This window comes from Oncorhynchus kisutch, linkage group LG19 (genome assembly GCF_002021735.2).
Source record: "Oncorhynchus kisutch isolate 150728-3 linkage group LG19, Okis_V2, whole genome shotgun sequence".
Taxonomy (NCBI): Eukaryota; Metazoa; Chordata; class Actinopteri; order Salmoniformes; family Salmonidae; genus Oncorhynchus; species Oncorhynchus kisutch.
The window spans coordinates 12,511,527-12,537,878 of NC_034192.2; the positions used below are offsets into that span (position 1 = coordinate 12,511,527).

Sequence of the window (26,352 nt, forward strand, 5' to 3'; positions counted from 1 at the left end):
AGGGTCTCAAGCTTAATGATGAGCTTGGAGGGTACTATGATGATGAATGCTGAGCTGTAGTCAATGCACAGCATTCTTACATAGGTATTCCTCTCGTCCAGATGGGATAGGGCAGTGTGCAGTGTGATGACGATTGTATCGTCTGTGGACCTATTGGGGTGGTAAGCAAATTGCAGTGGGTCTAGAGTGACAGGTAGGGTGGAGGTGACATGATCCTTGACTAGTCTCTCAAAGAACTTCATGGTGACAGAAGTCAGTGCTTTCTTGGGAACAGGTACAATGGTGGCCATCTTGAAGCATGTGGGGACAGCAGACTGGGATATGGATTGGATGAATATGTCCGTAAACACACCAGCCAGCTGGTCTGCGCATGCTCTGAGGACGCGGCTAGGGATGCCGTCTGGGCCGGTAGGCTTGAGAGTGTTAACACATTTAAATGTTTTACTCACGTCGGCCACAGAGAAGGGGAGCACACAGTCTTTGGTAGCGGGCCGTGTCGGTGGCACTGTATTGTCCTCAAAGTGTGCAAAGAAGTTGTTTAATTTGTCTGGAAGCAAGACGTTGATGTCCGCAACGGGGCTGGTTTTCTTTTTGTAATCCGTGATTGTCTGTAGATGCTGCCACATACGTCTCGTGTTTGAGCCATTGAATTGCAACTCCACTTAGTCTCTATACTGACGCTTTGCTTGTTTGATTGCCTTACAGAACGAATAACTACACTGTTTGTATTTGGTCATCTTTCCAGTCGCCTTGCCATGATTAATTGTGGTGGTACGTGCTTTCAGTTTTGCTTGAATGCTGCCATCAATCCACGGTTTCTGGTTAGGGAAGGTTTTAATGGTCACAGTGGATACAACATCTCCTATACACTTCCTTATAAACTCGCTCACCGAGTCTGCGTATACGTCAATGTTATTGTCTGAGGCTACCTGGAACATATCCCAGTCCACGTGATCGAAGCAATCTTGAAGTGTGGAATCCGATTGGTCAGACCAGTGTTAGATAGACCTAAGCACGGGCGCTTCCTGTTTGAGTTTCTACCAGAGAGATGTTTGTTCCTGTCAGGCGCGATGCACTGCAAATGCCGTTGGCTGTACGGACTCCGACAGCATGCCCACATCATGCCCTACGGCTATTCTTCAACAGAAATGCGTAAAACTACGTCACAATGGTCTCAACCTGTGTCAATCAATCAAATGTATTTATAAAGCCCTTTTTACATCAGCCGATGTCCCAATACAGAAACCCAGCCTAAAATCCCAAACAGCAAGCAATGCAGATGTAGAAGCACGGAAGCTAGGAAAAACTCCCTAGAAAGGCAGGAACTTAGGAAGAAACCTAGAGAAGAACCAGGCTATGAGGAGTGGCCAGTCCTCTTCTGGCTGTTCCGGGTGGAGATTATAACAGTACATGACCAAGATATTCAAACATTCATAGATGACCAGTAGGGTCAAATAATAATAATCACAATGGTTGTAGAGGGTGCAACAGGTCAGCACTTCAGGAGTAAATCTGTGCACCTATGTCGTAAACTTTCATTCATAGACTAGGTTGTAGCAACCTCATGATGGGTATAAGGACAATTTGAGTATCATGCAGTAGCCTAAACCAATTGATGTACATTGAACTGGGTGAATGGAATATGAATGACAGTCATCCAAAATGATTTAGTAGAAATAAGGCAATGCTCATGAACAAAAATAATTGGCCTCCCTCATCTAAAACAGTACCGACCGCCAGTGTTCTTCAACACATGTATAAGTGGACCTTCTGGACACAGGGCTAGCGAGCTGTGATGGAGTCAGACACTGGATAACCTCCAAATGGTAACTGCAACCAAAATATCAGCTGTGTCGACACACACAGATACACACATTGTCACTGATACACACACACCATTCTACAAGCCCACACTGCACAGACTGTGTGAACACACACTGTCACACACTATTTGACACGCAGTTATACACACCAACAAACACTGTTCTACAAGCCCAAACCGCACAGACTGTGTACACACACTGTCACACACACTTCTCTCCAGACTCATCCATGCAGGACCAGCCAGGGGGCTCTACTGTACTCTGCATATAATTTCATGTCATTTGCACAGAGCTCTGAGCACAGAGAACAAACCATTCTCCTTAGAGAGTAAAGCTATCCATGCTCAATGACTTGTGAACTTAATATTAAGTAGCCTGTCTAGGGATGATTATAGGGCATTAACTCTTCTGCCAGCCTACATTACCCATACTCCTCTGCTTTACTACTATTCCTGGCCTACACTACCCACCCTTCACCACTGTACTGTGCCAATACCCATCGTCCTGTGCTCCAGCGCCATTGTATCTTGCCTGTGCATTTCTTGGGGCTTCCGGGGCGCTTGCCATGCATCCCCAGCTTGCAGCCGAAGTTCTCCTCCCAGAACTCAGCGAACCACACGTTCCTCCTGTTGTTGGACAGAGAGCGGCTCCGGAAGTAACGGTCAAACGCTGTGGGGGAGAGGATGAGGAAGGGGGAGAAGATGGAGGAGAGGAGAGGAGAGGAGAGGAGAGGAGAGGAGAGGAGAGGAGAGGAGAGGAGAGGAGAGGAGAGGAGAGGAGAGGAGAGGAGAGGAGAGGAGAGGAGAGGAGAGGAGAGGAGAGGAGAGGAGAGGAGAGGAGAGGAGAGGAGAGGAGAGGAGAGGAGAGGAGAGGAGAGGAGAGGAGAGGAGAGGAGAGGAGAGGAGAGGAGAGGAGAGAGGGAGAGGGGAAGGGAGGTGGTAGAGGAGGGGTCAGTGAGTGACATAAGACGTAAAAACAGACATGTAAACATCTCGTATGATGTGATATCAACCTTGTTGAGGGTTATACTGTGTCTTTAAATCTTTCCCCTTAAAACACTATAATCTAAAATGGCTTCTGTCTGTACCGTCAACGGAGGCTCGTTTGGGCAGGATGGTAACGGCTCCCTCAGCCACCCGCTCCTGGCCAATCACAGGAGAGATCTTGGAGCCCCAGCTGTCTGACCCCACCCACAGGAAGTGACCAGTCTGGTTGTTGTGCTTGGCCGCGTCCAGGATACGCCTGAGAGAGCGATAGAAGGAGGGAGAAAGGGGGGTAGGGAGAGGGGGAAGAGAAAGAGGAAGGGGAGATAAAGGAAGAGAGAGAGAAGGAGTCAGTACTGGAGTCACAACCGACACTTACCTGGGTATAAGGGTACAGGGGTGTGTGTGTAGTGGTGTAGGGATAGGTTATAGAGGTGTAGTTGCTGTACAACATACCGTATGTCGTCCTCGTTGGCGAACATAATGACAGCCCTGGCGTTGGACGTCTCCAGCAGACGTATGATGATCTTATCAAACTCCCCTGGCTTGGGTTCACGTGGGATCTTCAGAGACTGGGCTATACACACCCCACCTAGAGGGAGAGAGAGAGAGAGAGAAAGAAAGAGAAAAACAAGGAGAATACTTTAGTGTCTGAATCATCCTCATCAATATGAGAACATCGTAAACAGCATTGTGACTCCCACTGCTGTGATAGAGAAAGACGGATCCTGGAGTGGCAGCCTGTTGCCTTCCTGCCAGCACACAGAGCCAGGATTTACACAAACAACGTGACAGGACATATTGGAGCGGACACACACACACACACAGCCATGTTTCATATTTAATGTGGCTGTTAATAACTCACAGTGTAGGGTCGTATAATTAGCCTTGAAACGTGATACGGGGGAGTGTGTGTGAGTGTGTCGGAGTCTCCTCAGCCAATCTCATTAAGTTCCAGGCCATTAAATTAACATCTGTAGTGTCTGCGGCTCTGTATTACTGTACTTAATCAGAGCAGCGTTCTCTCCACTCAAACACACACACACACACACCATCCCATAGAAAAATATTAATTCACAGCAAACGAATGCCCTCTCAAGAATAATGGTTGGTCTGTTGGGCCTCACTGCATTTGATCTCATAATAGGTCAGTGTGTTGACCTGCGGATTGATAGGTCATTAATAACTGTCTTATAGAGGAGAAGGGTTCCCAAATACAGACAAAGCATCTGCATCATCACGGCGCTATTAAAGTTATATCTTCCAGGTCAATTTATTTGACCCCTCAACCAACAATTTTGACAGACGAATTCCAACAAATTCAAATGTATTTTGAAAGAGAACATTATTTTTTGTCCTGTGAGTCATTTGGCTGTTTGTCTCTTCCTTCAAGCCCTTCTTTCAACTCATCTCTCATGTGAACTAACCATAGTTATTACCCTCGGAATAAACTCAGCCGCTATCCCAATTCAATTACCATTCATTTCATAGTGGTTTCTCTCATTTACGCACTCAAAGCCTGGTCCCGATTTCCAAGAACTGAAAAATTGCTCTTTCATGTGGTGAAAAACTGATTATCAAAGAAAAACAAATTATTATGCACCCAGAGTTAACTTTCAAACAATTATTTTTTTAATGGACGATACTTGTCATCGTCAAAATGCAGGGACCAGTGTGAGTATGTTTTCTATGAATACACAAACACCATCGCTTACAGAGAACCCAGCATAGTACAACATTTCTGAGAGAAACAGAAAGAGACAGACAGACAGTCAGACAGACTGAAAGAGAGAGAGAGAGAGAGAGAGAGAGAGAGAGAGAGAGAGAGAGAGAGAGAGCGAGAGAGAGAGAGAGAGAGAGAGAGAGAGAGCGAGAGATGGCTGTGGATGACTGAGAGTATTGCAGTGCACCCTGTTGGTGACACCAGATCCACTACAGCAGCCTAGTGGTCAGTACACCTGCCGACAGACACACAGCTCCAAGTGAAAACCACTAATATGCTACTGAGTAAAGCAATTCAGGAATATGTTTCACAGCGTGAGTGTGTTTACATACAGAGACTGAGTAGACTCTGGGTAGAAGTTGAGGCAGTAAACACACATATCTAGCATCATATCACCCCAGTGGACGATGTAGTGGGAGTTAACTAATTGAAACATACTCTATAGGCTTGCTATTCCAACTGTTGCCTCCTTCCCTGGATTTAATTTTTAATCATATGATTATCAGTGCTTTAAGAAACATGACGAGTCAAAGTACGACCATCTGCCCCCCCACCCCCCGTGATTAGGATGATGATATATACAGTTGAAGTCGGGGGTTTACATACACCATGTAGCCAAATACATTAGCCAACTCACAATTCCTGAAATTTAATCAGAGTAAAAATTCCCTCTCTTAGGTCAGTTAGGATCACCACTTTATTTTAAGAATGTGAAGTGTCAGATTAATAGTAGAGAAAATTATTTATTTCAGCTTTTATTTCTTTCATCACATTCCCAGTGGGTCAGAAATTTACATACACTCAGTTAGTATTTGGTAGCATTGCCTTTACATTGTTTAACTTGGGTCAAATGTTTTGGGTAGCCTCCCACAAGCTTCCCACAATAAGTTGGGTGAATTTTGGCCCATTCCTCCAGACAGAGCTGCTGAAACTGGGTCAGGTTTGTAGGCCTCCTTGCTCGCACACGCTTTTTCAGTTCTGCCCACACATTTTCTATGGGATTGAGGTCAGGGCTTTGTGATGGCCACTCCAATACCTTGACTTTGTTGTCCTTAAGCCATTTTGCCACAACTTTGGAAGTATGCTTGGGGCCATTGTCCATTTGGAAGACACATTTGTGACCAAGCTTTAACTTCCTGACTGACGTCTTGAGATGTTGCTTCAACATATCCACATAATTTTCCATCCTCATGATGCCATCTATTTTGTGGAGTGCACTAGTCCCTCCTACAGCAAAGCACCCCCACAACATGATGCTGCCACCCCTGTGCATCACGGTTGGGATGGTGTTCTTCGGCTTGCAAGCCTCCTCCTTTTTCCTCCAAACATAACAATGGTCATTATAGCCAAACAGTTCTATTTTTGTTTCATCAGACCAGAGGACATTTCTCCAAATAGTACGATCTTTGTCCCCATGTGCAGTTGCAAACCATAGTCTGGCTTTTTTATGGCGGTATTGGAGCAGTGGCTTCATCCTTTCTGAGCGGCCTTTCAGATTATGTCGATGTAGGACTCGTTTTACTGTGGATATAGATAATTTTGTATCTGTTTCCTCCAGCATCTTCACAAGGTCCTTTGCTGTTGATCTGGGATTGATTTGCACTTTTCGCACCAAAGTACATTCATCTCTAGGGGACAGAACGTGTCTCCTTCCTGAGCGGTATGACGGCTGCGTGGTCCCATGGTGATTATACTTGTGTACTATTGTTTGTACAGATGAACGTGTTACCTTCAGGCGTTTGTAAATTGCTCCCAAGGATGAACCAGACTTGTGGAGGTCTACAATTGTTTTTCTGAGGTCTTGGCTGATTTCTTCTGATTTTCCCATGATGTCAAGCAAAGAGGCACTGAGTTTGAAGGTAGGCCTTGAAATACATCCTGAGGTACTCCTCCAATTGACTCAAATGATATCAGTTAGACTATCAGAAGCTTCTAAAGCCATGACATCATATTCTGGAATTTAACCAAGCTTTTTAAAGGCACAGTCAACTTAGTGTGTGTAAACTTCTGACAGACTGGAATTGTGATACAGTGAATTATAAGTGAAATAATCTGTCTGTAAACAATTGTTGGAAAAATTACTTGTTTCATGCACAAAGTAGACGTCCTAACCGACTTGCCAAAACTATAGTTTGTAAACAAGACATTTGTGGAGTGGTTGAAAAACGAGTTTTAATGACTCCAACCTAAGTGTATGTAAACTTCCGACTTCAACTGTAGACCTTATCAGGGTGTTTAACGTGCTTCTATTCCATGATAATTACATCAAGCCTGTTTCCCAACGTTGGACCACATTATCTCTACCCAGGATAATGAACTCTCTCCCAATGAGTGGTTTTCCCATTCCATTACCCTACTAACATATTGAATTATGAATGCTGATGAGATAGCTGTTCTCTCCGGTCCTTCTTGTCTTTCATCTCCCCCTGCTCTCTCTCTTCCATCATTCCTCAGTCTTTCCCCATTAAAACCCAATCTTGCAGCAGTAGTTGACCCATGTGCGTGTGTGTGTGTGTATGTGTGTGTGCGCGTGTGTGTGCGTGTGTGTGTGTGTGTGTGTGCGTGTGTGTGTATGTGTGTGTGTGTGTGTGTGTGTGTATGTGTGTGTGTGTGTGTGTGCGCGCGTGTGTGTGCGCATGTGTGTGCGTGTGTGTGTATGCGTGTGTGCGCGTGTGTGTGTATGCGTGTGTGTGCGTGTGTGTGTGTGTGCGTGTGTGTGCGTGCGTGCGTGTGTGTGTGTGTGTGTGTGTGTGTGTGTATGTGCGTGTGTGTGTGTGTGTGTGTGTGCGTGCGTGCGTGTGTGTGTGCGTGTGTGTGTGTGTGTGCACGCCTCTCACTCTTCTGGTGTGGTACACAGGCAAAACCTTCTGGTTTTAGAGAGAAACTGTTCATCTCCTAAAAAAAAGTAGAATTCAACCGGCGAATCACAACTCAGCCTGGTTTGACTTACTGGACAGTTTTATAAAAGTCCATTTCACAGTGGGATACTGTTCTATTCTCTGTTATCTCACCTATCAATGTAATCATGTTAAAGTATAAAACATTTTGTTCAGACAGAGAGAATAGAATTACTTTAAACCCTTCTGAAGGATTCAGCCCTATGTGTGTGCACAATAGAGTACTAGTGTGTGTGTGTGTGTGTGTGTGTGTGTGTGTGTGTGTGTGTGTGTGTGTGTGTGTGTGTGTGTGTGTTTGTTCTACCTGCTGTAACATCACTAGGAGTGCTCCGCCCTGGGAGGCTTGACTTCAAACAGTTCCTCTCCTATCACCTGATGGGGGGGGTTCCCTCCCGCTAAGTAGAATGGCTAATAAAGTTAGCTTCAAAGCGCTAGCTGTCGGGGTGACCAGGCATTTCGTAGCGGTAGCAGTGTCTGTGTGGTGCGAGCGCGTGCGCGTGCGTGCGTGTGTGGAGGAGAGAGGCAAGAGCTGTGCTGCTGATAAATCTTTCATTACGAGACATCGGTCTACAAAACCCAAGCACTTCTCATTTCTCTCTCAGCCTGAATGTGGGACACCTCCACAATCACACTGACACACACCTCCAAACTCACTCCACACACACACACACACACACACACACACACACACACACACACACACACACACACACACACACACACACACACACACACACACACACACACACACAGCATGATGAATCTGTGCCACTGCAAGTTCTCTCTGACCTCCTCAGTATTGCTAAGCTTCCCACCACATCTACCGACACACACACACACGCTGCTGTCACATATTTACAAAGAATACGTTCAGAGAAGCACGCACCTGCATAAGTCCACCCACACACACTCAATTAGGAAAGCTGTCTATGCAGCCCACTCATCTTCAGCTGACATATAGGCAAGGATAATAAAACATGTTCTTTTGCCAGACATCTAACAGCATCTAAGAACATCGAACGTCACACACACATCCAACAAAGATCATACACACACATGCATCAGGCTTTCAATTAACATGTAGCGTCTGCAGCAGACAGACAGACAGCATCATGTACTTGATGAGGTATCAACCCATGTAATGTACAGACAGACAACCATGTATGACCAACCCCCCCCCCCAAACATCTCCCTAAAAATATATATGTAAAAATATATATGTATTTAAAAATATATATATGTATTTCCAAATGTTGTTACATTACAGCCTTATTCTAAAATTGATAAATATATATATATATATGTCCTCATAAATCTACAAACAATACACCATAATGACAAAGCGGAAACAGGTTTAAATATAAAAAAATATGAGACTCAGGTGCATCCTGTTTCCATTGATCATCCTTGAGATATTTCTACAACTTGTTTGGAGCCCACCTGTGGTAAACTCAATTGATTGGACATGATTTGGAAAGGCACACACAGTTGACAGTGCATATCAGAGCAAAAACAAAGCCATGAGGTCGAAGGAATTGTCCATAGAGCTCCGAGACAGGATTGTGTCCAGGTACAGATCTGGGGAAGGGTACCACAAAATGTCTGCAGTGGCCTCCCGGGTGGCGCAGTGGTCTAAGGCACTGCATCGCAGTGCTAGCTGTGCCTCCAGAGATTATGGGTTCAAGACCGGGAGGCCCATAGGGCGGTGCACAATTGGCCCAGCGTCGTCCGGGTTAGGGAGTGTTTGTCCGGCAGGCATATCCTTGTCTCATCGCACACTAGTGAATCCTGTGGCGGGCCGAGCGCAGTGCACGCTGACCAGGTCGCTGGGTGCACAGTGTTTCCTCCGACACATTGGTGCAGCTGGCTTCCGGGTTGGATGGGCATTGTGTCAAGAAGCAGTGCGGCTTGGTTGGGTTGTGTTTCGGAGGACGCATGGCTCTCAATCTTCACCTCTCCGGAATCCGTACGGGAGACAAGACTGTAACCACTACCAATTGGATATCACGAAATTGGGGAAGAAAATAAATAATAACAAAAAATTAAAACATTTCTGCAGCATTGAAGGTCCAGAAGAACACAGTGGCCTCCACCATTCTTAAATGGAAGAAGTTTGGAACCACCAAAACGCTTCTTAAAGCTGTCCGCAAGGCTAAACTAAGCAATCGGGGGAGAAGGGCCTTGGTCAGGGAAGTGACCAATAACCCAATAGTCACTCTGAGAGAGCTCCAGAGTTCCTCTGTGGAGATGGAAGAACCTTCCAGAAGGACAACCATCTCTGCAGCATTCCACCACCAATCAGGCCTTTATGTGGCCAGACGGAAGCCACTCCTCAGTAAAAGGCACATGACAGCACAACTTATGTAAATGTCATATTTTATACCTTTGCAAACATTGCTAATAGCCTGTTTTTGCTTTATCATTATGGGGTGATTGATGAGAGAGGAAAAAAAATATTTAATACATTTTAGAATAAGGCTGTAATATTACAAAATGTGGAAAATACATGTAATTTTGTCCCTGAAACATTTAATTAAAATACTGTAGAATTCCATTCATTTCTAATGGAAGACTACTCCTAATGGGAAGTGCCAATATGGCCAACAGGTGGCTTCCAAGCCTCTCAATGGCCAATACATACAGTAGCATCAGCAATCCAGGGATTATATACATCATTGGTTTTAACCCTATCCTGGTAGTGAATTGATTCTATGACAGTATTACAATGGTAGCAGCTGCATTTCCTCTCTCTCCCACATTTAAACACACACCCAAGAACCAGTGGCATTCAGTGACGTTCGTGATGAGGGAGGACGATTTCTGTCATTTATTTCTATTACAGCATGTTGGCTGACTGTCATTCACATTCCATTCACCCAGGTCAATGTAACATTGATCGGTTTAGGCTACTCCATGATACTCACATTTTCCGTATACCCATCATGAGGTTGCTGCAACCTAGCCTATGAATGGAAGTTTACAACAGATTGAGAGAAAAATTGGATAGGACAGACAGTGACACATTCAATACAGCCATGCACACTCTTGCCTGCATCTAGCTTATCTAGGGTGTAGTCATTAGTCCAACAGTTGCAAACGAGAGTTTGCATTGGAAACATTCAGGTATTTTTTTTATCCCTGTTTCTTTAGCTTTCATTTAGGAAAAGTTTTTCAACAGAATTGGCAGAATGAATACACCCCTGATCAGAGCAGCCACGTTGTATAAATTCTAGCCTCCGTGCACTCTCCTCCTCTCACATTTCACTTAGTTTGTGAACTTCAAAGAGCAACACATCAGCTGTATGTGACCAGGTGAAAAAACCTTTCCAAGCCAAACCATTTCATAACCGCTACACACAGCCTACATCGTTGTCCCCATATTAGCTAAAGTAACGTCCTAGTCATTTCATGCTGCAAGAGCTCTGATAGGTTGGAGGACGTCCTTTGTAAGTTGTCATAATTACTGTGTAAGTCTATGGAAGTGGATGAGAACCAAGAGTCTCCTAGGTTTTGTATTGAAGTCAATGTACTTCAAGAGAGTCAAGAGAGTCAAGAGAAGCTAGCTGGCCTCCAGCTACACCATGGTGATACCCTACAGAGTGCTGTTGAGGCTAATGTAGATCTTTGTTGCAAAACAGTGTGTTTAAATCAATTATTTGGTGACGTGAATATATTTAGTATAGTTTTTCAATGTTTTGCCATTTTTATTTTTAGGAAATTCACTGAGGAGGATGGTCCTCCCCTTCCTCATCTGAGGAGCCTCCACTGATCAACATATACATGCAAACATACACACACACACACACACACACATACACACACAAATATTAACACACATACACACACAAACAATGCAACTGAGCATCCTCTCTCTCCCACACACACAAACATCATTAGCACGTCTCTAAATACTCACATTGGTTTATAAAAGGATAAAAGTTTACTTCCGTGCCACACTTAGCTACAAGCCCCGGGGTGAGGAACATGGGCCTTTGAAGTAGCTGGTGCAATTGGTGTGTGTGCGTTTGGCATGGGTGCCTGTGTGTTGTGCTTGTGCGTGTGTGTACACTGAGAGTGTGTGTGTCTTTTTTTTGTGTCTGTGTGTTGTCTGCATCAAACAGAAAATGTCCTCTCTCTCACTACATGTCTCTCTCCATCTCTCTCTCTCCATCTCTCCATCTCTCATCTCTCTCTCTCTCTCTCCCTCTCTCCCTCTCTCTCTCCCTCCCTCTCTCTCCCTCCCTCTCTCTCTCTCTCCCTCCCTCCCTCCCTCCCTTTCTCTCCTTCTCCATCTCTCCCTCTCTCAGACAGTAGGTCTGTGTGTCTGGGGAGGACTGTGGAGTCTTGTTATCATCATTGAACTCTAGCCGTCTGGCTGGTGTCAGCCCCTTTCTGTGATCTGAGGGGAGGCCAGAGGGAGAAGAAAGGCAAGGGGGAGAGAGCTGTGTGCTGTGAGGAGAGGAGAGAGGGAGGGAGGTAGAGGAAAGAGTGTGGGGGTGAGGGGAAGAAGAGGGAGAGACGGGAGAAAGTCCGGAGAGGGGGAGAAGGGAGAGGTACTGAGAGAACGGAGGAGATTAAACTCCTGACGCAGGGCAGGATACTAGACACCATCCAGAGACCGAGACCGAGGCAATGTTACTGCATCTATAGGTCGCTTTAATGCCAATCGGGCTTTCCATCCTCAGACCACAGCTCTCTAGTTCTGATCGGTCAGATCAATCTCCCTCTGATCCCCTGGCCAAGGAAAGAAAGTGAGGGGGAAATAGAGAGGATCTAGAAGGGGGATGTCAGGTGCTGAGTGGGGGGATATGCAGCATTTTGGAGTCCAGTCACACCTGAATGGCTGAGGTGCCGAGGTGCTGAAGGTCATCTACAAGCCTGGGTTTAGACGGTTTTCCTTTCCTCCTCATCTCACTTTTTCTCCCCATCTTTGCCACCTAGTTGGATGCATCCCCCAGTGAATTGGAGGGATTTCGAGCTATAGCAGGCAAGGAGGTCACACAAATTCCCATCACCCCTGCCTGCTTAATGTCACGAGTCTTGTCTTGGAGGCAGAACTGAGAAATTTCCGATTGTAAAAATGTATGTATACAAAACTGTGCTTTTGGGTCTTAATTTAATGTTAGGGTTAGGCATTAGTGTTAGCAGTGTGTAAGGTTAGGTTTGAGGTTTAAGGTTAGATTTGAAATCAGATGTTATGACTTTGTGGCTGTGCTAGCTAGTGACCAGTCTACAGAGCTGCCTCCAAAAAAGATTCATGACAGAAAATGCTAATCTGCATTTCAGACTTGCCCACAAAGCATAACCCAGCTTTAGCAACAGCTGCTCTTTCCATGAGATAGACTGACCAGGTGGATCCAGCTGAAAGCTATGATCCCTTATTGATGTCACTTGGTAAATCCACTTCAATCAGTGTAGATGAAGGAGGGGAGACAGGTTAACGAAGGATATTTAAGCCTTCAGAAAATTGAGACATGGATTGTGTATGTGTGCCATTCAGAGGGCGAATGGGCAAGACGGACATTTTAAGTGCCCGTGAACGGGGTGTGATAATAGATGCCAGGCACGTCGGTTTGAGTGTGTCAAAAAAAATGCAACACTGCGGGGATTTTAATGCTCAACAGTTTACCACACAAGGGATATCCAGCCAACTTGACACAACTGTGGGAAGCATTGGAGTCAACATGGGCCAGCATCTCTGTGGAAGGCTTTCGACACCTTGAAGAGATCAGGCGCCGACAAATTGAGGCTGCTCTGAGGGCAAAAGGGAGTGCCACTCAATATTTAGGAAGGTGTTCCTCGTGTTTTGTACACTCAGTGTATGTGCTACACCCTTACACACATACACAGAGGAAAGGAGAGGGGAGGAGAACCCAAGTCTGTCCGCTCTGCATCTGAAAGCTCAGTAGACATATTACAGCTCTGCTCTACTTCCAACAGTTGGCTTTACAGCTGACTAAAGGTGATGATCCTAACCTGCAGCATTAGCTATGGCTTTAATATCAGATACACAGGCTTACTATCACACACACGCACGCACACACACACACACACACACACACACACACTCCTATCAGACAGAACACCCATCACGCTCAGATCCACAGATGAATTGGGATCTTGGGATGAGATGGCGCCATCCTGTCCCCCTCTTTCTCTTTAAATCCCGTCTCCCTTTCCTCGCTTCCTCTCCCATCTGCCACTTCCCTCACCTCAACTCACCCCACCGCCCCGAGACAAAACGCAGCCCTCGCCTCCAGCCTTTCCGGTGAGGCAGGAGGAGGCGAGGAACGATTGAGAGGAACCCACCCCAATCCGAGAGAGACCATTATCGACCATCACCCCCCCCCCCCCTCCCCACACACACACTGGGAAATATAAACATAACATCAATATAACAACACATTATCACCACCACACAGTGACTGACTGGAAAATACAAGCCTGGTAATAAAAAACATCATTTGTCTCTATTAAAATCTCTGTTCGCTCTCCCAGAGCAGAGCAGAGAAGAGCGAGAGGTGGATGTATGCCATTTGAATGGAGATGGAGGCACTGCCTATTGTCCCTGATAACATCACTGTGATTACTGCAAACATGCTGCTGAATGGCATCGTAAAGAACCAGCCCAGTGAATCCATTATGGCCGTCGCTAAGAGCGCTACGCTACGTTCACCTGCTACCCGCTGCCATTGTGTGTTATGCTAATGTGGCGCTAGCGAGATTGATGGGGTGTTAACATTGTATGGACTATTCAAATATTGATATTTCGGATGTGCATGGGCCCTTTCTCCATTGTGGAGGGAGATGGAGGGAGCTGGGAGGGGAGGTCAATAGATTCATTCATTATACCATTTTGAATCTTAACCTCAAATGACTTTATCTGACGCTGGATAGAGTACATTTGTTGAAACACCTTGGACTGGAAATATTACTATTGACTTTAAACTGTCAAGGATAAGAGATAGAGGGGGGAGAGAGTGAAAGGAGAGGGGGCAGAAAAGAGTGGGAGGAGAGAAATAGTTAGAGCTCTTCTAATCGAAACTGTCGATAAATGCTGAGTATGGAAGCATCAATGATAACGTACTTGACAGGATTCTAAGGAATGGATTGAGAAAGAGAAAGGCTCTGTGCCGGGCTGTGCATTGATGTTGTGCTTATCGTCTCTCTCTTTCTCTTTCCCTCTCGCCCCGTCTGCCCTTGATCCTCATTGTAAACTGGAAGGCAGCATCCCTCTGTTCCAACAACTACCCTGATCTTCCCTCCATTCCTCCTTCCCTCACTCCCTCATTCCCTCTCATCCTATTCTCCAAAGATATGCTGTAAACCCCAGCCCAGCTCAATCATTGATGCTGCCTCTTTCCCTTCCGCTCTCTCTCCCGAACCCTCCCTCCCTCTGCCAGCCTCCCTGGTGGGTATCAGTTGCTGTGTGTCTCGTCACTCTTTCTATCTCAGTAACACTTGCCAGTATTTTCTAATCCACTCCCCTCTGTCTATGTGCCTCTCTGTCTCGCTCTCTCTCAATTTCTGTCGATGTGTGTGTACCTCCCTCTGTGCCAGGTGCTCTCCTGTGTACATTACCCTCCATGCACTTGTCATCTAACACGATTGGCACACACACACGATGGGATGTGTGTTTGCCTGATGATTGTTGAACAGAGGCATCTCTGTTTGGCAAACTGAGAGAGTGAGAGAAAGAGAGGGATGGATGGATGGAGAGAGAGAGAACATGGTAGAGCTAAATGACCTCTGAGAGAGTATTGGCATTTGGTTTAAATTTAATAAGAGGCAGTGAAAGGAGAGTGAGAGGAGGGAGTAGGGGAATACCCTGAGAGTGGAGAGAGAGGAGGGAGTAGTATAATACCCTGAGAGTAGAGAGAGGAGGGAGTAGTATAATACCCTGAGAGTAGAGAGAGGGGAGGGAGAAGTATGAAAACCTGAGAGGAGAGAGAGAGGAGGGAGTAGTATAATACCCTGAGAGTAGAGAGAGGAGGGAGTAGTATAATACCCTGAGAGTAGAGAGAGGAGGGAGTAGTATAATACCCTGAGAGTAGAGAGAGAGGAGAGAGTAGTATAATACTCTGAGAGGAGAGAGAGAGGAGGGAGTAGTATAATACCCTGAGAGTAGAGAGAGAGGAGGGAGTAGTATAATACCCTGAGAGGAGAGAGAGAGGAGGGAGTAGTATAATACCCTGAGAGGAGAGAGAGAGGAGGGAGTAGTAGAATACCCTGAGAGGAGAGAGAGGAGGGAGGAGGGAGAAGTATAATACCCTGAGAGGAGAGAGAGAGGAGGGAGTAGTATAATACTCTGAGAGGAGAGAGAGAGGAGGGAGTAGTAGAATACCCTGAGAGGAGAGAGAGGAGGGAGGAGGGAGTATAATAATACCCTGAGAGGAGAGAGGGAAGAGGGAGTAGTATAATACCCTGAGAGTAGAGAGAGGGGAAGGAGTAGTATAATACCCAGAGAGTAGAGAGAGAGGAGGGAGTAGTATAATACCCTGAAAGTAGAGAGAGAGGAGGGAGTAATGTAATACACTGAGAGTAGAGAGAGAGGAGGGAGTAGTATAATACCCAGAGAGTAGAGAGAGAGGAGGGAGTAGTATAATACCCTGAGAGGAGAGAGAGAGGAGGGAGTAGTATAATACCCAGAGAGGAGAGAGAGAGGAGGGAGTAGTATAATACCCTGAGAGGAGAGAGAGAGGAGGGAGTAGTATAATACTCTGAGAGGAGAGAGAGAGGAGGGAGTAGTATAATACCCTGAGAGGAGAGAGAGAGGAGGGAGTAGTATAATACTCTGAGAGGAGAGAGACAGGAGGGAGTAGTGTAATACTCTGAGAGGAGAGAGAGAGGAGGGAGTAGTAGAATACCCTGAGAGGAGAGAGAGGAGGGAGGAGGGACAAGTATAATACCCTGAGAGGAGAGAGACAGGAGGGAGTAGTGTAATACTCTGAGAGGAGAGAGAGAGGAGGGAGTAGTAGAATACCCTGAGAGGAGAGAGAGGAGGGAGGAGGGAGTAGTATAATACCCCGAGAGGAGAGAGGGAAGAGGGAGTAGTATAATACCCTGAGAGTAGAGAGAGGGGAGGGAGTAGTATAATACCCTGAGAGTAGAGAGAGGGGAAGGAGTAGTATAATACCCAGAGAGTAGAGAGAGAGGAGGGAGTAGTATAATACCCTGAAAGTAGAGAGAGAGGAGGGAGTAATGTAATACACTGAGAGTAGAGAGAGAGGAGGGAGTAGTATAATACCCAGAGAGTAGAGAGAGAGGAGGGAGTAGTATCATACCCTGAGAGTAGAGAGAGAGAAGGGAGTAGTATAATACCCTGAGAGTAGAGAGAGAGGGGAGGGAGTAGTATAATACCCAGAGAGTAGAGAGAGAGAGAGGAGGGAGTAGTATAATACCCAGAGAGGAGAGAGAGAGAGAGAGAGAGAGAGGAGGGAGTAGTATAATACCCTGAGAGAGGAGGGAGTAGTATAATACCCTGAGAGTAGATAGAGGGGAGGGAGAAGTATGAAAACCTGAGAGGAGAGAGAGAGGAGGGAGTAGTATAATACCCTGAGAGGAGAGAGAGAGGAGGGAGTAGTATAATACCCTGAGAGTAGAGAGAGGATGGAGTAGTATAATACCCTGAGAGGAGAGAGAGAGAGAGGAGGGAGTAGTATAATACCCTGAAAGTAGAGAGATAGGAGGGAGTAGTATAATACCCTGAGAGGAGGGAGTAGTATTATACCCTGAGAGGAGAGAGAAAGGAGGGAGTAGTATAATACCCTGAGAGGAGAGAGAGAAAGGAGGGAGTAGTATAATAACCTGAGAGGAGAGAGAGAGAGAGAGGAGGGAGTAGTATAATACCCAGAGGGGAGAGAGAGAGAGGAGGGAGTAGTATAATACCCAGAGAGGAGAGAGAGAGAGGAGGGAGTAGTATAATACCCAGAGAGAGGAGAGAGAGAGGAGGGAGTAGTATAATACCCAGAGAGGAGAGAGAGAGGGGAGGGAGTAGTATAATACCCAGAGAGGAGAGAGAGAGGGGAGGGAGTAGTATAATACCCAGAGAGGAGAGAGAGAGAGGAGGGAGTAGTATAATACCCAGAGAGGAGAGAGAGAGAGGAGGGAGTAGTATAATACCCAGAGAGGAGAGAGAGAGGAGGGAGTAGTATAATACCCAGAGAGGAGAGAGAGAAAGGAGGGAGTAGTATAATAACCTGAGAGGAGAGAGAGAGAGGAGCGAGTAGTATAATACCCAGAGAGGAGAGAGAGAGAGGAGGGAGTAGTATAATACCCAGAGAGGAGAAAGAGAGGAGGGAGTAGTATAATACCCAGAGAGGAGAGAGAGAGAGGAGGGAGTAGTATTATACCCTGAGAGGAGAGAGAAAGGAGGGAGTAGTATAATACCCTGAGAAGAGAGAGAGAAAGGAGGGAGTAGTATAATAACCTGAGAGGAGAGAGAGAGAGGGGCGAGTAGTATAATACCCAGAGAGGAGAGAGAGAGAGGAGGGAGTAGTATAATACCCAGAGAGGAGAGAGAGGGGAGGGAGGGAGTAGTATAATACCCTGAGAGTAGAGAGAGAGGATGGAGAAGGGAGTAGTATAATACCCAGAGAGGAGAGAGAGAGAGGAGGGAGTAGTATAATACCCAGAGAGGAGAGAGAGAGGAGGGAGTAGTATAATACTCTGAGAGGAGAGAGAGAGGAGGGAGTAGTAGAATACCCTGAGAGGAGAGAGAGGAGGGAGGAGGGAGTAGTATAATACCCCGAGAGGAGAGAGGGAAGAGGGAGTAGTATAATACCCTGAGAGTAGAGAGAGGGGAGGGAGTAGTATAATACCCTGAGAGTAGAGAGAGGGGAAGGAGTAGTATAATACCCAGAGAGTAGAGAGAGAGGAGGAAGTAGTATAATACCCTGAAAGTAGAGAGAGAGGAGGGAGTAATGTAATACACTGAGAGTAGAGAGAGAGGAGGGAGTAGTATAATACCCAGAGAGTAGAGAGAGAGGAGGGAGTAGTATCATACCCTGAGAGTAGAGAGAGAGAAGGGAGTAGTATAATACCCTGAGAGTAGAGAGAGAGGGGAGGGAGTAGTATAATACCCTGAGAGGAGAGAGAGAGGAGGGAGTAGTAGAATACCCTGAGAGGAGAGAGAGGAGGGAGTAGTATAATACCCTGAGAGGAGAGAGAGAGGAGGGAGTAGTAGAATACCCTGAGAGGAGAGAGAGGAGGGAGGAGGGAGAAGTATAATACCCTGAGAGGAGAGAGAGAGGAGGGAGTAGTATAATACTCTGAGAGGAGAGAGAGAGGAGGGAGTAGTAGAATACCCTGAGAGGAGAGAGAGAGGAGGGAGTAGTAGAATACCCTGAGAGGAGAGAGAGGAGGGAGGACGGAGTATAATAATACCCTGAGAGGAGAGAGGGAAGAGGGAGTAGTATAATACCCTGAGAGTAGAGAGAGGGGAAGGAGTAGTATAATACCCAGAGAGTAGAGAGAGAGGAGGGAGTAGTATAATACCCTGAAAGTAGAGAGAGAGGAGGGAGTAATGTAATACACTGAGAGTAGAGAGAGAGGAGGGAGTAGTATAATACCCAGAGAGTAGAGAGAGAGGAGGGAGTAGTATAATACCCTGAGAGGAGAGAGAGAGGAGGGAGTAGTATAATACCCAGAGAGGAGAGAGAGAGGAGGGAGTAGTATAATACCCTGAGAGGAGAGAGAGAGGAGGGAGTAGTATAATACTCTGAGAGGAGAGAGAGAGGAGGGAGTAGTATAATACCCTGAGAGGAGAGAGAGAGGAGGGAGTAGTATAATACTCTGAGAGGAGAGAGACAGGAGGGAGTAGTGTAATACTCTGAGAGGAGAGAGAGAGGAGGGAGTAGTAGAATACCCTGAGAGGAGAGAGAGGAGGGAGGAGGGAGAAGTATAATACCCTGAGAGGAGAGAGAGAGGAGGGAGTAGTATAATACTCTGAGAGGAGAGAGACAGGAGGGAGTAGTGTAATATTCTGAGAGGAGAGAGAGAGGAGGGAGTAGTAGAATACCCTGAGAGGAGAGAGAGGAGGGAGGAGAGACAAGTATAATACCCTGAGAGGAGAGAGACAGGAGGGAGTAGTGTAATACTCTGAGAGGAGAGAGAGAGGAGGGAGTAGTAGAATACCCTGAGAGGAGAGAGAGGAGGGAGGAGGGAGTAGTATAATACCCCGAGAGGAGAGAGGGAAGAGGGAGTAGTATAATACCCTGAGAGTAGAGAGAGGGGAGGGAGTAGTATAATACCCTGAGAGTAGAGAGAGGGGAAGGAGTAGTATAATACCCAGAGAGTAGAGAGAGAGGAGGGAGTAGTATAATACCCTGAAAGTAGAGAGAGAGGAGGGAGTAATGTAATACACTGAGAGTAGAGAGAGAGGAGGGAGTAGTATAATACCCAGAGAGTAGAGAGAGAGGAGGGAGTAGTATCATACCCTGAGAGTAGAGAGAGAGAAGGGAGTAGTATAATACCCTGAGAGTAGAGAGAGAGGGGAGGGAGTAGTATAATACCCAGAGAGTAGAGAGAGAGAGAGGAGGGAGTAGTATAATACCCAGAGAGGAGAGAGAGAGAGAGAGAGAGAGAGAGGAGGGAGTAGTATAATACCCTGAGAGAGGAGGGAGTAGTATAATACCCTGAGAGTAGATAGAGGGGAGGGAGAAGTATGAAAACCTGAGAGGAGAGAGAGAGGAGGGAGTAGTATAATACCCTGAGAGGAGAGAGAGAGGAGGGAGTAGTATAATACCCTGAGAGTAGAGAGAGGATGGAGTAGTATAATACCCTGAGAGGAGAGAGAGAGAGAGGAGGGAGTAGTATAATACCCTGAAAGTAGAGAGATAGGAGGGAGTAGTATAATACCCTGAGAGGAGGGAGTAGTATTATACCCTGAGAGGAGAGAGAAAGGAGGGAGTAGTATAATACCCTGAGAGGAGAGAGAGAAAGGAGGGAGTAGTATAATAACCTGAGAGGAGAGAGAGAGAGAGAGGAGGGAGTAGTATAATACCCAGAGAGGAGAGAGAGAGAGGAGGGAGTAGTATAATACCCAGAGAGGAGAGAGAGAGAGGAGGGAGTAGTATAATACCCAGAGAGAGGAGAGAGAGAGGAGGGAGTAGTATAATACCCAGAGAGGAGAGAGAGAGGGGAGGGAGTAGTATAATACCCAGAGAGGAGAGAGAGAGGGGAGGGAGTAGTATAATACCCAGAGAGGAGAGAGAGAGAGGAGGGAGTAGTATAATACCCAGAGAGGAGAGAGAGAGAGGAGGGAGTAGTATAATACCCAGAGAGGAGAGAGAGAGGAGGGAGTAGTATAATACCCAGAGAGGAGAGAGAGAAAGGAGGGAGTAGTATAATAACCTGAGAGGAGAGAGAGAGAGGAGCGAGTAGTATAATACCCAGAGAGGAGAGAGAGAGAGGAGGGAGTAGTATAATACCCAGAGAGGAGAAAGAGAGGAGGGAGTAGTATAATACCCAGAGAGGAGAGAGAGAGAGGAGGGAGTAGTATTATACCCTGAGAGGAGAGAGAAAGGAGGGAGTAGTATAATACCCTGAGAAGAGAGAGAGAAAGGAGGGAGTAGTATAATAACCTGAGAGGAGAGAGAGAGAGGGGCGAGTAGTATAATACCCAGAGAGGAAAGAGAGAGAGGAGGGAGTAGTATAATACCCAGAGAGGAGAGAGAGGGGAGGGAGGGAGTAGTATAATACCCTGAGAGTAGAGAGAGAGGATGGAGAAGGGAGTAGTATAATACCCAGAGAGGAGAGAGAGAGAGGAGGGAGTAGTATAATACCCAGAGAGGAGAGAGAGAGGAGGGAGTAGTATAATACTCTGAGAGGAGAGAGAGAGGAGGGAGTAGTAGAATACCCTGAGAGGAGAGAGAGGAGGGAGGAGGGAGTAGTATAATACCCCGAGAGGAGAGAGGGAAGAGGGAGTAGTATAATACCCTGAGAGTAGAGAGAGGGGAGGGAGTAGTATAATACCCTGAGAGTAGAGAGAGGGGAAGGAGTAGTATAATACCCAGAGAGTAGAGAGAGAGGAGGAAGTAGTATAATACCCTGAAAGTAGAGAGAGAGGAGGGAGTAATGTAATACACTGAGAGTAGAGAGAGAGGAGGGAGTAGTATAATACCCAGAGAGTAGAGAGAGAGGAGGGAGTAGTATCATACCCTGAGAGTAGAGAGAGAGAAGGGAGTAGTATAATACCCTAAGAGTAGAGAGAGAGGGGAGGGAGTAGTATAATACCCAGAGAGTAGAGAGAGAGAGAGGAGGGAGTAGTATAATACCCAGAGAGGAGAGAGAGAGAGAGAGAGAGGAGGGAGTAGTATAATACCCTGAGAGAGGAGGGAGTAGTATAATACCCTGAGAGTAGATAGAGGGGAGTGAGAAGTATGAAAACCTGAGAGGAGAGAGAGAGGAGGGAGTAGTATAATACCCTGAGAGGAGAGAGAGAGGAGGGAGTAGTATAATACTCTGAGAGTAGAGAGAGGATGGAGTTGTATAATACCCTGAGAGGAGAGAGAGAGAGAGGAGGGAGTAGTATAATACCCTGAAAGTAGAGAGAGAGGAGGGAGTAGTATATAATACCCTGAGAGGAGGGAGTAGTATTATACCCTGAGAGGAGAGAGAAAGGAGGGAGTAGTATAATACCCTGAGAGGAGAGAGAGAAAGGAGGGAGTAGTATAATAACCTGAGAGGAGAGAGAGAGGAGGGAGTAGTATAATACCCAGAGAGGAGAGAGAGAGAGGAGGGAGTAGTATAATACCCAGAGAGGAGAGAGAGAGAGGAGGGAGTAGTATAATACCCAGAGAGGAGAGAGAGAGAGGAGGGAGTAGTATAATACCCAGAGAGGAGAGAGAGAGGGGAGGGAGTAGTATAATACCCTGAGTGAGAGAGGAGGTGGTAGTATAATACCCTGAGAGTAGAGAGAGGGGAGGGAGAAGTATGAAACATGAGAGGAGAGAGAGAGGAGGGAGTAGTATAATACCCTGAGAGGAGAGAGAGAGGAGGGAGTAGTATAATACCTTGAGAGTAGAGAGAGAGAAGGGAGTAGTATAATACCCTGAGAGTAGAGAGAGAGGGGAGGGAGTAGTATATACCCAGAGAGTAGAGAGAGAGAGAGGAGGGAGTAGTATAATACCCAGAGAGGAGAGAGAGAGAGAGAGAGGAGGGAGTAGTATAATACCCTGAGAGAGGAGGGAGTAGTATAATACCCTGAGAGTAGATAGAGGGGAGGGAGAAGTATGAAAACCTGAGAGGAGAGAGAGAGGAGGGAGTAGTATAATACCCTGAGAGGAGAGAGAGAGGAGGGAGTAGTATAATACCCTGAGAGTAGAGAGAGGATGGAGTAGTATAATACCCTGAGAGGAGAGAGAGAGAGAGAGAGGAGGGAGTAGTATAATACCCTGAAAGTAGAGAGAGAGGAGGGAGTAGTATAATACCCTGAGAGGAGGGAGTAGTATTATACCCTGAGAGGAGAGAGAGAGGAGGGAGTAGTATAATACTCTGAGAGGAGAGAGAGAGGAGGGAGTAGTAGAATACCCTGAGAGGAGAGAGAGGAGGGAGGAGGGAGTAGTATAATACCCCGAGAGGAGAGAGGGAAGAGGGAGTAGTATAATACCCTGAGAGTAGAGAGAGGGGAGGGAGTAGTATAATACCCTGAGAGTAGAGAGAGGGGAAGGAGTAGTATAATACCCAGAGAGTAGAGAGAGAGGAGGAAGTAGTATAATACCCTGAAAGTAGAGAGAGAGGAGGGAGTAATGTAATACACTGAGAGTAGAGAGAGAGGAGGGAGTAGTATAATACCCAGAGAGTAGAGAGAGAGGAGGGAGTAGTATCATACCCTGAGAGTAGAGAGAGAGAAGGGAGTAGTATAATACCCTAAGAGTAGAGAGAGAGGGGAGGGAGTAGTATAATACCCAGAGAGTAGAGAGAGAGAGAGGAGGGAGTAGTATAATACCCAGAGAGGAGAGAGAGAGAGAGAGAGAGGAGGGAGTAGTATAATACCCTGAGAGAGGAGGGAGTAGTATAATACCCTGAGAGTAGATAGAGGGGAGTGAGAAGTATGAAAACCTGAGAGGAGAGAGAGAGGAGGGAGTAGTATAATACCCTGAGAGGAGAGAGAGAGGAGGGAGTAGTATAATACTCTGAGAGTAGAGAGAGGATGGAGTTGTATAATACCCTGAGAGGAGAGAGAGAGAGAGGAGGGAGTAGTATAATACCCTGAAAGTAGAGAGAGAGGAGGGAGTAGTATAATACCCTGAGAGGAGGGAGTAGTATTATACCCTGAGAGGAGAGAGAAAGGAGGGAGTAGTATAATACCCTGAGAGGAGAGAGAGAAAGGAGGGAGTAGTATAATAACCTGAGAGGAGAGAGAGAGGAGGGAGTAGTATAATACCCAGAGAGGAGAGAGAGAGAGGAGGGAGTAGTATAATACCCAGAGAGGAGAGAGAGAGAGGAGGGAGTAGTATAATACCCAGAGAGGAGAGAGAGAGAGGAGGGAGTAGTATAATACCCAGAGAGGAGAGAGAGAGGGGAGGGAGTAGTATAATACCCTGAGTGAGAGAGGAGGTGGTAGTATAATACCCTGAGAGTAGAGAGAGGGGAGGGAGAAGTATGAAAACATGAGAGGAGAGAGAGAGGAGGGAGTAGTATAATACCCTGAGAGGAGAGAGAGAGGAGGGAGTAGTATAATACCTTGAGAGTAGAGAGAGAGAAGGGAGTAGTATAATACCCTGAGAGTAGAGAGAGAGGGGAGGGAGTAGTATAATACCCAGAGAGTAGAGAGAGAGAGAGGAGGGAGTAGTATAATACCCAGAGAGGAGAGAGAGAGAGAGAGAGGAGGGAGTAGTATAATACCCTGAGAGAGGAGGGAGTAGTATAATACCCTGAGAGTAGATAGAGGGGAGGGAGAAGTATGAAAACCTGAGAGGAGAGAGAGAGGAGGGAGTAGTATAATACCCTGAGAGGAGAGAGAGAGGAGGGAGTAGTATAATACCCTGAGAGTAGAGAGAGGATGGAGTAGTATAATACCCTGAGAGGAGAGAGAGAGAGAGAGAGGAGGGAGTAGTATAATACCCTGAAAGTAGAGAGAGAGGAGGGAGTAGTATAATACCCTGAGAGGAGGGAGTAGTATTATACCCTGAGAGGAGAGAGAAAGGAGGGAGTAGTATAATACCCAGAGAGGAGAGAGAGAGAGGAGGGAGTAGTATAATACCCAGAGAGGAGAGAGAGAGGGGAGGGAGTAGTATAATACCCTGAGTGAGAGAGGAGGTAGTAGTATAATACCCTGAGAGTAGAGAGAGGGGAGGGAGAAGTATGAAACATGAGAGGAGAGAGAGAGGAGGGAGTAGTATAATACCCTGAGAGGAGAGAGAGAGGAGGGAGTAGTATAATACCTTGAGAGTAGAGAGTGAGAGGAGGGAGTAGTATAATACCCAGAGAGGAGAGAGAGAGAGGAGGGAGTAGTATAATACCCAGAGAGGAGAGAGAGAGGAGGGAGTAGCATAATACCCAGAGAGGAGAGAGAGAGGGGAGGGAGTAGTATAATACCCAGAGAGTAGAGAGAGAGAGAGGAGGGAGTAGTATCATACCCTGAGAGTAGAGAGAGAGAGGAGGGAGTTTTAAATCCCCAGAGAGGAGAGAGAGAGAGGAGGGAGTAGGATAATACCCTAAGAGGGGAGAGAGAGGAGGGAAGTAGTATAATACCCTGAGAGGAGAGAGAGGGGAGGGAGTAGTATAATACCCTGAGAGTAGAGAGAGGAGGGAATAGTATGAAACCCTGAGAGGAGAGAGAGAGGAGGGAGTAGTATAATACCCTGAAAGTAGAGAGAGAGGAGGTAGTAGGGAGGGAGTATATATAATAGTAGTATAATACCCTGGGAGGAGAGAGATTATACTACTACCCTATAGTAGTATAATACCCTGAGAGGAGAGAGAGGGGAGGGAGTAGTATAATACCCCGAGAGGAGGGTGTAGTATTATACCCTGAGAGGAGAGAGAAAGGAGGGAGTAGTGTAATACCCTGAGAGGAGAGAGAGAGAGGAGCGAGTAGTATAATACCCAGAGAGGAGAGAGAGAGAGGAGGGAGTAGTATAATACCCAGAGAGGAGAGAGAGAGGAGGGAGTAGTATAATACCCTGTTAGGAGAGAGAGGTGGGAGTAGTATAATACCCTGAGAGTAGAGAGAGGGGAGGGAGAAGTATGAAAACCTGAGAGGAGAGAGAGAGGAGGGAGTAGTATAATACCCTGAGAGTAGAGAGAGGAGGGAGTAGTATAATACCCTGAGAGTAGAGAGAGGAGGGAGTAGTATAATACCCTGAGTCTAGAGAGAGAGGAGAGAGTAGTATAATACTCTGAGAGGAGAGAGAGAGGAGAGAGTAGTATAATACTCTGAGAGGCGAGAGAGAGGAGGGAGTAGTATAATACCCTGAGAGGAGAGAGGTAGTATAATACCCTGAGAGTAGAGGAGAGAAGGAGGGAGTAGTATAATACCCTGAGACGAGAGAGAGAGGAGGGAGTAGAATAATACCCTGTTAGGAGAGAGAGGAGGGAGTAGTATAATACCCTGAGAGGAGAGAGAGAGGAGAGAGTAGTATAATACTCTGAGAGGAGAGAGAGAGGAGAGAGTAGTATAATACTCTGAGAGGAGAGAGAGAGGAGGGAGTAGTATAATACCCTGAGAGGAAGCAGTAGTATATATACCTGAGAGTAGAGAGAGAGAGGAGGGAGTAGTATAATACCCCTGAGACGAGAGAGAGAGGAGGGAGTAAGAAAATACCTGTTAGGAGAGAGAGGAGGGAGTAGTATAATACCCTGAGAGGAGAGAGAGAGGAGGGAGTAGTATAATACCCTGAGAGGAGAGAGAGAGGAGGGAGTAGAATAATACCCAGAGAGGAGAGAGAGAGAGGAGGGAGTAGAATAATACCCAGAGAGGA

The 26,352-nt window shown here is 46.4% G+C and overlaps 1 protein-coding gene across 4 annotated transcripts in view; it reads right to left on the bottom strand.

Moving 5' to 3' along the window:
- The window catches only part of LOC109864619 (metabotropic glutamate receptor 8-like), a 286,618-nt gene that overhangs the window by 70,439 nt on the left and 189,827 nt on the right, over positions 1-26,352 (bottom strand). For all 4 annotated transcript variants that reach the window (XM_031797951.1, XM_031797950.1, XM_031797948.1 and 1 more), the window contains exons 4-6: positions 3,263-3,398; positions 2,911-3,065; positions 2,355-2,492 (exon numbers count right to left, since the gene is read on the bottom strand). In XM_031797951.1, the coding sequence (XP_031653811.1) occupies positions 2,355-2,492; positions 2,911-3,065; positions 3,263-3,398 (429 nt within the window). The remainder of the gene's footprint in view (positions 1-2,354; positions 2,493-2,910; positions 3,066-3,262; positions 3,399-26,352) is intronic.